An 18,417-nucleotide genomic window follows, 5' to 3' on the forward strand; every position below is an offset into this window, starting at 1 on the left:
GATATCATTATAAATTTTCACCTCGATAAATGTAGCGGTTCAAAAGATCTAATTTTTAAAAAAGATTTTCGTTCAATTATTTATCTCTGCCAAACCACGTGACCTATAGCAAATTCCAAAACGCCATTTTAGCAGACTGATATGGTGAAGACAACTGTGAAGTTTCCCCTCAACAGGATCAAAAATGAGGGAGGAGCTCGGTTTTAAAGGTTTATGCTTAAAAACGTCAACTCCAAAACCATGTGACTTATGTCATGCTCGCTGACCTTTTTGTTCGTCATGGGTATGCAATTATGCATGCAAAGTTTGGGCTCAATCTGTTCAGTCGTTTTGGAGAAAATGGGTTTCAGTGTTTTGGGTTTTTTTTTTCCACGAAAAACAATATGGCGGCCAAACCATGTGATGTTTGACATCGAAAATTTTTGCATTCTGAGTTTTTTTTTTTTTACTAAGGTTATGTAAAACAAGTACAAAAAGTTTTAATTAAAACAAAAGCCGCGTCGATGTTACACAATGCCGAGATGCAGCTGTGCCTATAACGTCGATGTTATAGGCACAGGACATTCCTATTGATTCAATTACTTGGTTATTTTTGTGCAAAGTGAAAATATATCTCGGCAATTTCCCGTGTGTGACGACGAATTTTTAATATATCTCGGCATTTTCCCGTCTGTTATTTCAGGCGGTGTATGACTGACCATGCCGCGATTTAAAAAATATATATCTCGGCAATTTCCCGTGTGTGGCGACACGTGAACGAAGCTATGCTCCTCTCTCCACATTATTGTGATGACGTATAAATTAAATATTTCATCGTGACGATTGTCATCAAATGGACGAATTTTTAATATATCTCGGCATTTTCCCGTCTGTTATTTCAGGCGGTGTATGACTGACCATGCCGCGATTTAAAAAATATATATATATCTCGGCATTTTCCCGTCTGTTATTTCGGGCGGTGTATGACTGAGCATGCCGCGATTTAAACAAAATATATATATCTCGGCATTTTCCCGTCTGTTATTTCGGGCGGTGTATGACTGACCATGCCGTGATTTAAAAAAAAAAAATCTCAATGGACTTGAAGTTACAGGCCTTTGAGAATTCATTTCGTTCTATAAAGGGCAACTTTCATCGGATTTTCTTCCCGTTTTTTTTCAACCGAGTCTAAAACTATGTTAGCGACTGTGAAAAATGAAATGATATATCGAATTTGATTTGAAATAAAACTGTGTGAAAGAGGAAGACACCACGGGCCTACAAAACAGGCCTCAAAGCTATGCGAGTTAATAAAATGGTGGATATTTGTTTATATGAAGCCTCTCCCAGAATGGGTGGAGCTATGGTTCCCAGAATGGGTGGAGCCTTGAGGTTTTGTCTTCTCTGCAAGAACAAGAAGAAGAAGAAGAAGAACAAGAAGAAGAACAACAACAGCAGAGGGCACTCTATGATCAGCATCTGCGACGCGGCTAAAAATATATATTTGTGGGAGCAAGGGATTTATTTGTCGAATTATAACCTCGTAACGTTAGCACTTTTAATATACTAACTAAACATGTTTTTTGGTTCCATTGCAGAGTTTTTTAGAATGAGCCATGACTCAATTTTTTCCATTGAGCCTTTTCGGAGATAAAGAGGGGCAAAGTTGAAGGTGTTTTCCAAGATGGTGCCCATACCAGGTGACCTATGACATCATATTTAGCAGGACAAAAATTATATGTGCCGAGCCGATCACTTGATGAAAATTTGTCAATCGGACCAACGCTTGCTGAGAAAATTCATTTTAAAGTTTTCGGAGGTCAAAAATAGGGTGGAAGCATAATAAGAAAAATTAGCAGAAACAAAAGGCATTCCTCTACAATGTAATTGTAGAGGAAACCTAATAAAATTGAGGGAGACTTGGAGGAATATGGGATGTAGGGAAGGGTAAGGGCATATGCAGAGGATGGACAAGGTGAATACATCAGCAAACTCAGGAAAGAAAAACTGGAAAGGTGGAAGGAATTGAGCTTGGGGTGGGATAGAGCTAGTACGAGTATATCGATCAGATCAGTACACAACTGGAAAAAAGGAACAGTAGAGAGTGGGGAGGAGGGGGGAGACACCAACAGCAGAGTAGAAGGCCAAGACAAAGGTAGACTTGGACAAACAATGGGTGTGGGGAGGAATGACGGTGCATGAGGTGGACAAGATGGGCACAGAAGGAAACTCAGGAGGAAAAACTGGAAATTTGGAAGGAGGAGGGATTGGGGTAGGATGGGAGGCAAAGGGGGGGGGGGGGGAGAGAAGAGATCATGGTTTTGGATTGGGAACGATCTGAGATGGTGGTGAAAAGCTGTCTTGAAGACCTGGAGGGAAGAATGAGATTGAAGAGAATGTGGAAGTTGGTTCCACAGGTGGGGAAAAAGAGGAATGCATGAGTGGAGGTGAGCAGTGATCCTGAATTTAGGTAGTTTTACTCGAAGGGGGTTGATGGTGGACCATGTGTGCCCTGCAGAAGCCTGGAAAGGACAAAGCATGGAAACAGCAGAGGATGCAAGACCAGAAAGGAGGCGATAGATGACAGAGACCACAGACCTATCGACGATGGTTAAGTGATAGGACCACAGACCTGGCCGAGGCAGGAGATTCCAATAATCTTAAAGGCCTTGGTTTCCAGGGCATCAAGATGAGCAAGATGGGAGGCAGGGGAGCCAGCCCATAGAGGAGAGCAGCACTCCAAGATGCGGATGAAAGCCTTGTAGGTTGAATGAGTTCAGGTGTGCCAAGGAAGGATTTTGTACGATGAGGATGCCCAATCAGAGGCTGGCTTTGGAGGCCAACTTTCAAATGTGATTTGCCCATGAAAGATTGTGGCCGATAGCAAGACCAAGGAGTTTGAGTGACTGCACTTCCTCAAGAGGATTGTTAAGAAAGTAGATGAGATGGTCCTTTCGAAGGACCGTCCATTTGCCAGATGGTCCTTTCGAAGAGAGGTTGTGAGATTTGGCAGGACTGAAAGACATTCCAAATATTTTACCAGCTTCAGATTTTGTCAAGGTCTGAAGAGAGGGCAGAGGTGCAACCTGCCCAGCTGAAGAATGAGGGACGTCATGGCTTAAGGCATAATAATCAGCAAATAGATAAAGGGGATTTTCCAAAGAGTTAAATATCATTTATGACGATCAGGAATAGGATTGGGTGAGAATACTGCCTTGGGGCACTCCAGACCCAGCAGAGAGAGGAGATGGAACTATTCCATTGAGTGCCACACGTTGGCTACAAGAGTAGAGGGAGTAGGTAAGCCATGGCATGTGATGCAATAGGCAGAGAAGTTGGAGAACAAGACGGGATGTCAGTCTGTCGACAGCACGAGATATGTCCAGAGAGACGGCCCTGATCTCATCTGTGACATCAAGTTCCTCCTTCCATTGTTGGGAATGTAGAAGCAGCATGTCCAAGGTAGATTGACCAGGTCTGAATCCAAATTGGTGATCTGAGATGAGGCTGTTAGAGAAAAGCAATGATTTCATATCAACTGCAATGGATTCCATGACCTTGCTGATGAATGGAAGTTAGCCAATAGGTCTGTAGTTAAAGGGATCGGTCTTTGCACCTTTTATCTGTAATGCAGTCATGTTGGCTGGTTTCCAAGCAGATGGAAGACGACCTTGGGAAAATTATAGATTGAAAAGGGCAGAAGGTTTGTGCAAGAGCGGCAGAGCAGGTTTTCAGAACACGTAAGTTGATGCTGTCCAGTCCAGTTGCAGAATCAGTTGAGGGATGCCAGAAAATTCCCCACCTTCCCTCGTGAAAACTACATGGTCCAAGGGCAGGTGGGTACGACTGGGTAGGGTAGGTACAGAAGACGAGGGGTTGGGAGGACAAGATTTGGAAGCAAACAGAATTTAGTTTGCATAAAGATAAACAAGAAATTTCAACTACTATCAACCCAGAGCCCATCTTCACACCACACGACGAAGAGGAGTATTTCCCAGATCAGCGATGATGTTTCACCCAAGATGAACAAGCATTACGCCTAAGTCCCCCGTCGGTGAAGTAATGTGAGTTGACAAAGTGGAAGATGCAAGATTGGATTGTAAATTGGATTCCATCAACATCAATGCCTCGAGTGCCGAAGATGGCATGCGTTCCGTGTTTACGTTCCTATGCATCTTGGATTTTGACGTGGCGACCCAATTTTCAATAGCGTTCTTCCTTATGCCGAGATACACCCACACACCAGATTAAAAGTTGGTACTTCGCTTATTTTTCAAGATATTCTGCTCACAAGGTTCAGACATGCATGGCGGCAGTCATCTTGGATTTTGATGTGGGTTGCACCCACATGCCAAATTAGAATTCGGTCCTTTGCTTACGCACGCACGCACGTACGCATGCACGCACGGACGGACGCACACACGGACGGAGGGGAAAACCATAGTCCCCCTTTCGCTCCGCGGTGCGACGGGGGACAAAAACGAATTAACGGTCTGGTGTTCAGCTTCACACAAGAGTCCCTTGACATCCAAAACAACGAGAAACATTTGTGTGTTACATTTCAGCCGATATGAACATAAAATAAGAAATGTTGGACTTGTTGGCTTTGAAGGAAGCATCCCACAGTGCTGACTTCAAAAATGCACTGGAAAGAACATTGGAAAAATGCTGGTGTACCCCTGGAGAATGATGATGCGAAAGAGCACATGTGAGGTGCGCATCTTGTGTGTCTTGGTAACGTGAGGTTTGGTATACCGCTTTCAGTGTCAGGAAGTTTGGCCACCCATACCCATGTTAATAACAATGGCCAATTAACCCTAATATCAAGTCAATAATAAATGGGGGAAATAAATCATGTGGTCATTTGCATGAAAAGTGAATGAGCAATAGAACAGGCCCATTACCTCCACAGCCTGCCGAATCAGCTTCATTGTCGCTTCTTGTTTGCTCAAACATTTCTGAAAAGCAGCAATCGTGCTATCAGAACGACAAGAGAAAGGCAATTCCCTTAGGGAAGTGACAAAGGCTCCTTACTCACCAATGGCTAGGAAAAGATTATCAACAGCCTCTATGGAGGCCCAACAGACATCCTGTTATTTAAAAAAAAAAAAAAAAAAAAGACAGAGGAACAGATAACTACTATGCACGTCTTACCATGTGGGCGTCCTTCAGTACAATCTGCAGGCATTTTTTGTAGAAAGCACTGACAGCATCCTACACAGTCAGCAGGGAGAATGGGGAGAAGGTGGGAGGGAAGACAGTTCGTGTGATGTTAATAAAGAATGGGGCCCAATTTTAATCAACATCCCATAGTTCAATTCACCAGTGTTTTGCTGTGATCAATATTCAGTAGAGAATGCATGGGGCAACATTTTAGGAGCAGCAAGAGGTACAAAGCAAAGGCCCAGAGATGTATCTGATGTCCGATATTGCTGTCGGTTGTTGTTTTTGTCCCTCTCTCAATGTAGAAAGTCTTCCGACTTTAACCTGCATAAACCAGGCTATTTTGGTCCACTGCAGGATGAATAGCTTCCTGAATTCATTGAGACGTGTTTGAAATACTTGCCAAACTTGTGATTGCGGATAGGATAGTGAGCAGCTCGAAGCATAGAATCGACAACAGAACGTTTTTACATAAAAAGAAGTATTTAACCTCTCAACCAAAGAGCCAGCTTTCCAAAAAATCAAAATCAAAACACTCCAAAAGCCTTGGTTATCATAACCAGAACGGCACTCTTCAACATCGCGACGTCGACAGATATGCCTCCGCCCACATCATTATACATACTTGTACCAAGTTTGATTTAAATCCCTTTAGCCGTTCTCAAGTATTACATTTTTTACCTGACATGACCTCTGACCTTTGATGTCAAAATCTAACCAGTTCATCATAATACATACTTTTACCAAGTTTGGTCAAAATTCCATCACTGGGTGACAAGTTAGTGCAGCAAAATAATTTTTACTTTGATGACATCTGACCTTTGACCTCGACCCCTTAATCCAATCCGTTTATCTATACATCATTACACATACTTGTACCAAGTTTGACTTAGTTCCCTTCAGCCGTTCTTAAGTCATGGTAAAAAAAAACTATTACAAACTCTGACCTTTGACCTCTTGACCCAAACATCTAATCAGTTCATCTTCACATTATGCATACCTGTACCAAGTTTGACTTGGATCCCTTCAGTCATTGTCAAGTTATTGCGGTAACGAAAAACCTATCACGGACGAACGGACAAACAAATGGACAGATGGACAACCCGAAAACATAATGGCATAAAAAGGGGTAGGATCGACAGCAAGTGAACAAAAAAAAAAAGGAAACCCCTGGGTAAATGAGGACACCAAGCAACAGGTTCCACACTCCTTTTGTATACTGAATCGAGGCTCGTGAAAGAGCTAACATTTACTTCACAAACAAATCAACCGGACAAACAAAATACCCAAAACCCAAATACCCAAAATACCCCTCCTGTTTATAATGGTGATGAAGCTGGTAAGCAGGATGGTAAACATGAAAGATATTCTGGGGAGGATATTGTATGCAGACGGTCTGGTTGTTATGGTGGAGAGAGGGCGGGAGATGCAGGAAGTACTGGCGGAGTGAAAGGAGGCATTTGGGAAACATGGGCTGAAAATGAGCATGGAGAAGATGGAGGTGATGTGGGTTGGGCCGCAGCAGAGAAAATAAATGAATATCAGGTGGGAGGGGAAGAAGATCAGACAAGGACATAGGTTTGAATATCTGGGTGGAACAGTGACCGGGAATGGTAAGTCTGGCAGAGGTGTGGAGGAGGATTCAGGTGGGCATGAATGCATGGAGGAGGGTGTAATGCCAGACAGAAAGATTTCACGAAGATCGAAAGGAAAGGTTCTGATGTCGTGCGTAACACCGGCCTACCTTTACGGTCTGGAGATGGTGGCACTGACAGTGAGACAACAGAGGCTGCAGGTTTGCGAGAACAACCTTCCAAACGGAAAAGGAGGAGATCAACACCGATGTTATGGCATTCTGAGTCACCAGATATGAACCCAATTGAGCATTTATGGGATATTCTGGAACTGAGACAGCATCTTCCACCTCCATCGAACAGGTGCGAGTTGATCAACATTCTCGTGGAAGAATGGTGCCGCATCCCTCCTGCAGAATTCCAGCCGCTGGAGGACTCTATGCCAAGGCACATGCAGGCCAAGCGTGGTGGATCAACAACCTATTTAAGTGACTTTACATTGGTGTTTCCATTTTTTTTGTTCACTACCTGTACATTCCAGAAGTTCTGCAAAGTACTACGATGTCTTCACTTGGAAAATGAGGATTTAATCTCAACGCCACAACAATTGCAGTAGGCCCAATTGCATTTCCACAGTAATCATGGGATTTTAAAAAAATTACATCTATCAAATGTTTACAAAATGATGCTTTCACTCCATGAATGTCGATGCTTATTGAAACAAATAGTGGAAGTTTTAACACCGTCCCCTTTCCCCAACACCCAGTCCAACCTCACACCCACACCCAGGTCTATACCCCACTTCCCTCTCTCCTTGATCCTATATATTCACAACCTCAATTTCTCCTTTCTCCCCAAACTCTACTAATCTGTCTTCATCACTATTCATTCCCCTTTAATCTCTCAAATGGAATTACTCTCATCTCACCTTCCTCCTTGCACTTTAACACATTCTCCAAGGGGCAATGAGGAACACACTGAGATGGGAGACACAACGAACATCTCTTCAAAATTGCTATTCTTTCTTCTTTCACACCAGACAGTTCTTTCTTTCTCTGACATCTTCACTTATAAAATTAGGTTTAGAATGTTTTAGTCATTGAATTTCAAAGGAATCTATTTTTTTTTCCTCCTCCATTTTTGTAATGTTAATGCGGATGATCCATCTTTCAACACTGGTATCATTGAGTACGGTAGTACGTCATATGTAGGGATGGGACAGGAAACAAAATGGCCACCCCATCAAATGTGTACAAAAGAACTATTACATTGAACATCATCATTTTTATCTTTTCTGACATGTCCTTCCTTTTCCACAAAAGTGACTTTAGAGTGTTATAGGCTGTGACAGCTCTTTTGCCTTTTAAATATTAATGCAGTAAAGATTTCTATTGAATCTGCCAGCTTTACGATTATAATAAGCAAAATCCAGATCTTGCACAATTTATTCACCAACTATAGCACCTCCATGTGCACCCTCCACTACCTCAGACAATAAAAAACCACCTTTAGAGGCCATTTTTAAATATCCATAAATCTGATCCATAAATATGTTAAACAATTCCGGCAAGTTTGTCAGAAACAATTCCGACACTTGTTTTACTCCAGTCTTTGTTTCAAAGCACTCCGCTAGCTTTACCTCATACAATGCTGGCGCATAACCCTTGATATAAATTTTTCAGTACTCTTCAGTATTTTTAATGGAACTTCATAGAATTCTAATATTTTCCACAGAACTTTTCTCCAAAATGAATCAAGCTTTTGCACGACCTACAACAACAAAAAAAAAAGAAAAAAAAAAAAAAGAGAAGGACTTTGCATACTCGCTTTTCTTTCCTCAAAAATGTATCTAAAATCTGTCTAATTTACACAAGTTTTTCAAAGAGCATTCTTGGGTTAATAATAAAGATCCTAGCCACCTGGGGATAATCGATTAGGTGACAGCCAATTGGTGCTCTCCAATTACGGATGAAAGATGTCATTGGGTACGGACATGCACACACACATGCACACATGCAATGTGTGGAAACTTTGACCTTTTAAAAATCATTCATTTTAAAAATGTATGGATAAAAGGAAGGGTCCCATTCTGTGTCTGTGAAAGAGGCCCAAATAAGTCAGTGGGTCATGGATGAAGCATCAGCTAATGGCAAGGTCTGCTTTTTCCTGCTACAAAATTGGCAAATATGTAACTTCAATTTTTCGTTGGCTACGCTTTTTGATTTAAAAAAAATAATCAAAAATTCCCAATGACCTTATCCTAATGTTGAATATACCAATCAAGTTTAATAAAAAGTGAAATAAATCGCAAACTATATAGATGACACAATATCGCAATCGGCCACCAATTTAAAGACACCAGAAGATGGAGAAGAAACACAAAGGCATATAAATAAGCAGGGTGTGGATTTGAGGGGATAAGCCAGAAGGTTGTTACAAGATAAGGGTTAAGTCAGGGTGGAGCTGGGAGGCTGAAGCAACAGAAAGGCAACAAGAGAAGTGGAAGACAGAGGCCACAAACCAAATACTTTCTTGTTTCCAAAACGTGTAAATGTCTCAGTCCAAATTTAACACCTTATGTTCTCTCTACCCCATTTCCTTCACTTTTCACCTCTGACCAATCGGTCTTCCATTTCTCATGTTCTTGCATCTTTAAATAATCTTTCAACGAGAGGATGAATAAAGTCACCCGCAGATAGTAGTTAAAATTATAGCACTTATACTACAGAAAACTAACGAGCAAATAAGAAAATGTATCAAGCCTTTTCCTCATTTTAAAGCAACAAAGGCCTTTGCAAGAAGCCATCATGTGCATTGGGTTCCCTGCCCATTATCGAACCATGCAGTTCCGAAGACTTTGATTGTGCAGCTGCCGGAAGGAGTTGAGAAAGACAGCCAAGCGCTTGTCCACTTCCAGTCGCGTTGCTCGTGTAGTACCCGTTCCCCAGAGAAAATCACAGCACTCCTCTAGATTCTGCAATACCGGTGGTGATGGGATCGAGGCTCGAGTTCGTGAAGATGGAGACTTATGGCTCACACCATCACCTAAGTAGATGGACGAACAATGAGCAATCAGCATCAAAACAAGTAATGGTAAAACTACACACAGATCATGGTGTTTAATAACTAAATTATTATTGCACTACTTGGAATACAGTACACCATTTAAAAATAATTTTGATTTCTGGATACGAAGTATCCACCAATGCTTACCAAAATGGACAGTTTCACTCTGACCCTTTTTATGTTAAAAATTAAAATAAGATTTTAAACTGGCAATGAGACCTGTTTTTCTGGGATTTCCCATTTGATATCTATACTATGAGAGAGATGTTTGTCTGTCTGTGTCCGCCACTTATCTCCGAGATGGCCAAACGGATCTTTGTCAAACTTTCCGAGGTTCATCGGTGAGTGCCGGGAAGTGTTTTAGGCCAAAAATATATTTATTTTTTGTACACCGCTCCTTTCCTATTCCAATCTCCAGGCGCTGCATGACATCGCTGGGCACCGACGGAGGCCCGGCGATGACGCACGCTGAAAGGAAGTACTCAGTTTTCACTCTGGTTTCTTTCTTGTTTGTTTGTCCGGGCAATATCCCAGCCATCCTTGAAGCTCGGAAGCTGAAATTTCGGCACAATAGTGAGCACGTGCTTTGGAAAAAACGATATTTTTTTTTTGATTAATCAATTAATTGATGAATTACTTAATTATTATAGATTTATTAATCACTTATTTATTTTCTTTCTCATCTGGGCAATATCTCAGGCAACTTTTGAGCGAAGAAGTTGATATTTGGACGTAACAATGACCAAGTGATTTGGCTGTAAATGGTATTTTTAAATTATCGATTAATCAATTAATCGATTACTTAATTAAATATTCAATTAATTACTTCATTAATTATTTTGCAAAAAGTTAGATTTGGGTGAAATGGTGATTTTGGGATGCTATTAGCCAATTGATTGAGAAATTAATTATGTTATGATTATTATTTATTTATTTTAATTAATTAATCATTTATTTAGTTTTTCTCATCTGGGCAATATCTCAGGCATTTTTTGAGTTTGGAAGCTGATATTCGGACATGACTATGACCAAATGATTTGGCTATAAAGGCAAGTTTTGATTTATTGATGAATACATAGATTAATTATTTATTGATCAGTCAATTAATCGATTATTTATTTAATTAATTTCATACAGTTACAGCTTCAGACGAAATTTTTTTTTTTTTTGGATACAAGATCGAGGCTCGTGAAGGAGCTAACAATCACACAAAAAGTCAAACCGACACATAAAACACAAAAATAAGGGGAGCGGTAAACAAGATGGGGATAGAGGGGGGAAGGACAAACACAACATTTGAGAGCAGGGACATCAGGAGAAATGTGGGAGGGGTAGGGCTTGGGGGGAGGTGGGAGAGGTATAAAATATATGAACACTGCAAGGACTTCCAGGAAAGAAGTTGGAATTTAAAAAAAAGTGTATCTGGGGTGAATTAGCAGGGGTAGAAAAGATCAAGGTTTTGGATGGGGGGAAGATAAGAGATGGTGGTGAACAGCTGTTTTAAAGACCTGGAGGGAGGAGTGGGATTGAAGGGAGTGGGGGAGTTTGTTCCAGAGGTGGGAGGAAAGGGGAATGAAAGAGTGAAGGTGAGCAGAGAGCCTAGATTTTGGCAGTTTAACCATAAGAGTGTTGCAGGCAGATCTTGTGCGACCTGAAGGAATATTGGGGGGGACAGAGCACAGAGAGAGCTGGGCGAGCAAGGCCGGAGAGGACTCGGTAGAAGACCGAAAGACCACCAACCTGCCTGCGGTAAGTGAGTGAAAGGCCCTCGGCGTTAGCTTCATCGCAGGAGATTCCAATGATTCTGAATGCTTTTGTTTCAACAGCGTGAAGCCAAGCAAGGTGTGAGGCAGGAGCACCGGCCCAGAGGAGAGAACAGTATTCCATTGAGCTGCAGATGAAAGCCTTGCATGTGGTGAGGAGCTCAGGTGTGCCAAGGAAGGACTTCGCATGACGGAGGATGGATGCCCAGTCGGCGACTGGCTTTGGAGGCCAGCTTGGAAATGTAGTTTTCCCAAGAAAGATCATGGCACATAGTGAGACCCAAAAGCTTGAGCGACAGAACTTCTTGGAGAGGATTGTAGTCCAGGCCCTGCCATAGAGACCCGTATACATCTCTTTAGGCCTAGAGTTTAACAGTAGATTTGAGTATAGGATACCCCTAGCTTCAAGAATCTACTAGGTGGAAGTCTGAAATTTGTAGCATAAGCCGGAAAACGGCCATTTTCCAAGATGGCCTCCATGGGGCCATTGCCAAACAAGAACCACATATAGTTTTGATATAAATCTAGTAGAGGGATGATTTTAGTGTATTTTCAGGTTTTCAGGTATGTCCAACTCAGTGGTGCCATCAAAAAATATTTTAGATGTTGCCTAGTTACCAAAATCCAAGATGGCTGCCACCCAAAGTTCATAAATCATGAAAACTAGTATAACGTTTGATAGAAACATAGTAGATGGATCATTTTTGTGTCTGTTTCTAGGTTTTCAGGTATGCCCAACTCAGTGGTGCCATTAAAAATATTTTAGATGTTGCCTAGTTACCAAAATCCAAGATGGCCACCACCCAAAGTCCATAAAGGACGAAAACTTGTATAACTTTTCATAGAAATGTAGTGGATGGATCATGTATGTGTCTATTTCTAGGTTTTCATGTATGCCCAACACCGTAGTGCTATCAAAAAAACATTTTGTATGTTGCGGGAGGGCGGTATTTTTAACAAAAATTTGGATGACTTCCTTTAGAATAAATAGGAGGGAAGAAACAACAACACCAACACACTTAACCAGAAGTGAAAAATCACTGATAAGGGACCTGATATAATGCATGCATAACACAATTTAAAGGTATTTATATCAATAGTATTTCAACAATTTGACATAACATTTCATCTTTTGAGTGTTTATATCATATTTTAAAGGAAAATTGACATTTACATATTATCGCCCATCCCAAATTGTTAAAAATAATGGTCAATGCCATGAGAAAATTTCAATGCGGCAGTACATGCTAAGCAGATTTATGATTTTATACGGCCTAAAATAGTTTTAAATTACCCTATTAATTAAGCCCATTACAAAAAATAAAAAGCATCACCAAATGGTGACAACCCCAGTGTTTACACAGTGTGGTTGGGGCAGGATGCAGTTTCATGCTCTGGTGGGGATAAAGCAACTCACCCATAATACGTAAAGCAGTGTGTTCAATCATGCTCTGGTGGGACAGGAGGTGGATTAACTGACTCACTGACTGATTCAGTGATGCACCAACATTAATGGGGTATAAGCCCAGTGTAAACACTGGGAATCAGAACCACCTTATGAAACATGGTAAATTTCCCCAATTATCTACAATGGGCGTAATAGGGGAATGTTAAAGCTACTAGTATAAAAAAATAAAATATAACCACCTTTAGAGGCCATTTTCCCCCGCAAAGCGGGGGTTGGCCTTTTTCGGGAACCGTGGTTGTTGTTGTTTTTTTGGTCCCCTTTTTGAAGCAATGTTTTACGGCCGGATGCCCTTCCTGACACCAACCCTTTTTGCCGCCTTTAACGACAACCAGGGAATTACCAGTGAACTGGTACTCAATTAGCCGACCTCGGAAGGATGACAGGCTGAGTCAACCCCCCTGGCGTTAATTCAGCGATCGACTGGGATTCGAACCCAGGATCCTAGGATCCTAAGCCGGCACCCTAGCCGCTAGCCCAACACCAGGGTTACTAGTATGTAACAGAGAAATTGCTTAAACTTGAGATTTGGCTGGGAGAATGGATATGATTATGTGCTATTTTCTCTTATTCTTTTTCAGGTGAATAAATTCTGAAAGGTCCCAAACATGCCAGAGGGAAAGGGAAAAAGTATGTCACCAGAAGGACTTAACCTCCGTATTTCAACACCTGCTTCCTCTCCTCTCTACCCTGACAGATGTATTATTTGCCAGAAGAAAGACAAGAATGCAGACACACTCCATGGTGGGACAATAGGTAGAAAACGTGTCCGTGATATGGCAGAAGTGAAAGACGATGAAATTAACAAACGGTTGAAAATTCTTGGACCGGACTTTGAATTCAAATATCACAATTCATATTCATGCTACAAGAAATATACTGATACACGAAACCTTCCAACCATTCGTGAAGAACCTGCTACAGATGAGACACCAGAAATGCTGTCAAACTCAACCACTCACAAGCCATCCACAAGGAGCTCCATCATGTCTCGTCCAGGACCCAGCACTACTGTTGACTCAAACTACATAGATTGTGTCATATGTTCATGTGATAGGGTCTGGAGCAAACATAAAAGAAAACAGGTGCGGGAAAAGTTCAGAGTATGTAAACCTGAAAGCGCACAGAAGCTTTTGGATGCCATGCAATATCATAAAGATGATGTTTATGTCAGATGTGCCGACTTAGGCAGTCCTGCAGATGTATTTGCTGCAGATTTATACTGTCACAAATCTTGTTTCAAACAATATGTGTCAACGTCAAAGCAGACAGAGCCCAAATGTGAACCCAAAATAAGCCCCAAATCTGATTTATTCACTAAGGTCATATCTCATTTAGATCCACTCATTCAGGTTGGGTATGGATTTACAATGACAGAAATAAGAGATGATGATGCACCTTGATGACAGTGTTGATGTTTATAATCGAGATGTTAAGACATTTCTTGTGGATTATTATGGCAGTAGAATTCAATTCTGTCCTAGTCATAGGGTTAATGAGCCTGAAATGTGCTTCTCTGCAGATATATCCATAGAAGACCTTGCTAAAACTCTCCGCAATAAAGATGTAGTTAGGTCTGCTGGAGAAATCCTCAGAGAGACTTTCAAGCAGGTTGACTTCAAACTTACAGATCGGTTTTGTGATGGCAATGAACTCAAGGAGTCATGGGAAAACACTCCTATACCAGACCAAGTAATGACATTCTTTGCTGCATTATTTGGTATTAAAAGGTCACGTATGCTTCAAATGGAAATGCTGGAGATGGGGAATGATGATAGCGATGATGAGGTAGATCTGGATGATGATGGTAGTTTATATAAGAATACTGTAGATGTAGAGTGGGCAGCCCACAATCAGCACATTCAGTTAAACTGCCTTTTTCAGATTATGTACAATCAACCTTTTCATGGTGCTAAGAAGACCCCTTTGACTGCCTCATTTGGTCAGTATCAATATGGGAAGAGCTGCAGCCGTGAGGTCCTGACCGTAGCAAACCGTATGGGCATCAGTTCCAGTTATAATGATGTAAGGAGATCCAGGCAGTTGCTCGCTGCTTATGCAGTTGCTAAGTCAGAAAGGAATCAGGTTCCTCTTCCAAGCACTTTCACTCGTGATGCATACACATGTGGGGCCATGGGCAATGGGGATTTCAGTGATCGGTCATCTATCTCTGGCACTCAATCGGATCATGTGACCATGCAAGTACTGTACCAAGAGGTTATTTCTCTCCCAGAGTTAAAACCTCGTTTCTGAAATGAATTTACAGAAGAGCACTGTGTGTTTGCCTGAGAAACTACCATGCCAAGAAGGGCCCAATCACCCAAAACCATCAGTGCAACCAAGTCTTCCCACCAACTTCAAAGTTATAGACGAAACACACATCAATTCTAATCTTGATTGTTGGTCTGCTGTCCATGAAGCAGACAAGCGCGAGTTTCTTATATCCTTCATCAGATGTGGTCTCCCAAAGGATGATGCTACTTGTGGTACTCTGCCTACATGGGGTGGTTCACATGCTCTGGTATCAACTGCAGTAGTTCCTTTGATGCGAGTGGGGTTTATGCCTGTAATTCCCTCCCCAGTGACTGACTATGCTACAGTGCGTAAGGGACTTCAGAATTTCCAGAGTGTCCGCCAGCAACTTACTCCATCTCGGTCTCTGATCCACTATTGGGATGTGACATTTTTATTTTTTTTATTTTCAGTAAAAATGTTAAGTAATTGGACCATCATTTTCTTCTTATTCATTCATTGACTGCAGAACATTTGTTACACCACTGGGGAGCATTAATTAATTTTTGTGCTATGTCATATTAATTTGCCATATTTCCTCCTCATTTTTTAATTAAAGTTATGGTCAAGATTTTGATGGGAATATTTTAGACCTTGATAAATTTTTACTATTCCTCAATAAAACATTGTGTGTTCCTTACTTATTTGACTGATCTTTGATTTTGGTCATTTCTATAAAAAATTTCATGATTGACGAATTTAGGTGGTGAACATGTTGGGTTTTGGTGATGAGGCAACATCTAAAATATTTTTTGATGGCACCACTGAGTTGGACATACCTGAAAACCTGAAAATAGATGCTAAAATCATCCCTCTACTACATTTATATCAAAACTTATATGTGGTTCTTGTTTGGCAATGGCCCCATGGAGGCCATCTTGGAAAATGGCCGTTTTCCGGCTTATGCTACAAATTTCAGACTTCCACCTAGTAGATTCTTGAAGCTAGGGGTATCCTATACTCAAATCCACTGTCAAACTCTAGGCCTAAAGAGATGTATACGGGTCTCTATGGCAGGGCCAGGACTATTGTTGAGAAAGTAGATGGGAGGGTTTTCCAGTCGGTGTTTTCGGAGAGACATAGTAAGAGTGTGATATTTGTCAAGATTGAAAGACATGTTCCACTTGTTTGACCAGTCTGTGATTTTGTCCAGGTCTGCAGAGAGTGAGGAGGCTGCAGACTGCCGATCTGAGGGATGAGGAATGGAGCGGCAGATAGTGGAGTCATCAGCAAAGAGATAGAGAGTATTTTCCAGAGAGTCGGAGAGATCATTGATGAAGACCAGAAATAGCACAGGGCCCAGAACACTACCTTGGGGAACTCCAGCTAGAACAGGAAGGGGAGATGAGAGAAATCCATTCAGTGCCACACGTTGCCTACGACCAGAGAGAAAGTCCGCAAGCCATTAGTGGAGATTTCCATGGATACCATAGGAGGAGAGTTTGGTGAGCAGAGCTGGGTGCCAGACCATATCGAAGGCACGTGATATGTCAAGTGAGACAGCTCTGATTTCCTGTTTGGCATTGAGGACCTCCATCCATTGTTGAGACAGCAGAAGCAACATGTCCAGAGTAGAATGACCTGGTCTGAATCCAAATTGATTATCAGAGATCAAGCCATTGGAGAAGAGGAAGGATTTGATATTCGAAGCAATGATGGATTCCATGAATTTGCTGATAATTGGAAGCAGGCTGATTGGTCTGTAGGTGCAAGGATCTGTTTTTGCACCTTTTTTGTGTAAAGCGGTAATGTTTGCTGATTTCCAAGATGCTGGCAGATGACCTTGAGCAAAAGAGGGTGAAATGAACAGAGAGAGGGTGAGATGGAGCTGCAGAGCAGGATTTTAGGACCCATGGGCTGATGCCGTCTGGTTCAGTTGCAGAATCAGAGTCGAGGTTTGACAAAAACTACTCCACCCTGTCAAGAGAGAAGGACACAGAGTCCAGGAGCAGTTGGGTTCGACTGGGAAAGGTGGGAACAGAGAGAGATGGGTTTGGGACACAAGATTTTGAGGCAAACACAGAGTTGAGGCATTCGGCTTTGTCACGTGCGGTGACAACTGTGTAGCCATTTGAGGTAAGCGAGGAGAAACAAACACCAGAAACGGATTTGACCAGATGCCACCAGGAAACACTAGTGGCTTAGGTATGCTATTAGCCAATAGATTAAGAAATTACTTTATGATTATTATTTATTTAATTATGCAATTAATCAATCAATTTATTGTCCAACTCTCCCTCCCAATACTGTCTTTATGTGCTGCCCGGCAGCATTGGCTGGCACCAAAGGCACTGAGGCAATGTCGCAAGCTGGAGGATGTTATTTATTTATTTGGCATGGGGCCGGTGTACTTTGAATGTATCTGTACTTGGGTTTTTTTTGTTTGTTTTTTTGCTCTATACAGTACTTAAGCCTTTGTAACTATGTGAAAGGTCCCCGACCACATTCATTAAATGATCCTTTTGTTATGACAAGCTCATATGTTATCAGACCCTATTAAATGATCCTGACCACATTCCTTAGTAGGTGTAGAGAAGTGTTCTTGGTCCCCACAAAAAAAAAAAAAAAAAAAAAGGGAACAATTTTTTTGGGGGATTTCTTCAAAATGCCAACAGGATTGGATTAGAACAGCACCGGGCAACGCTGGGTACCATAAAGCGTACCATAAAGCAGCTTCATGGTATTTACACATAATTCCTGTGAAGGCAGTCCTGTTTTGTTCACTGCTGCTCGAAAAGCATTTGTGAAGTCACGTATTTCACAGCCAATCATGGACGTGGATTGGCTGCCTCCACAAAAATTACTGGGAAATTTGATGATTGCATTTTCTGCTTAATGATCCATTTTGTAATCCAAATATACAAAGCCAGAAAAAAAATGTACTCAGGATCACCTTTAGTTACATCGGCAGGTTTTTAATTATTTAACGATTTCTCAAACACAAAGTAAACCTAAACAGTATCCTAAGAACATCATATGGTTCAAATGCCAGGCAGGACCACACTGTCGAGCGATACATCATTGGGAGTTTGCCCCTTTCTTTGAACAAAAACAACCATGCAACAAGGCTCCCCAAACCAACACGATTCAATTGGGCTTTCATCAACTTGAAGTC

At 41.5% G+C, this 18,417-nt stretch overlaps 1 protein-coding gene across 2 annotated transcripts in view; it reads right to left on the reverse strand.

The window, feature by feature from the left end:
• The window catches only part of ANKRD27 (ankyrin repeat domain 27), a 147,193-nt gene that overhangs the window by 53,365 nt on the left and 75,411 nt on the right, over window positions 1-18,417 (reverse strand). For both annotated transcript variants that reach the window (XM_068129248.2, XM_068129247.2), the window contains exons 5-7: window positions 9,556-9,761; window positions 5,134-5,193; window positions 4,884-4,937 (exon numbers count right to left, since the gene is read on the reverse strand). In XM_068129248.2, coding sequence (XP_067985349.2) covers window positions 4,884-4,937; window positions 5,134-5,193; window positions 9,556-9,761 — 320 coding nt within the window. The remainder of the gene's footprint in view (window positions 1-4,883; window positions 4,938-5,133; window positions 5,194-9,555; window positions 9,762-18,417) is intronic.

This window comes from Myxine glutinosa, chromosome 9, assembly GCF_964187855.1.
Source record: "Myxine glutinosa chromosome 9, kmMyxGlut1.1, whole genome shotgun sequence".
Lineage (NCBI taxonomy): Eukaryota > Metazoa > Chordata > Myxini > Myxiniformes > Myxinidae > Myxine > Myxine glutinosa.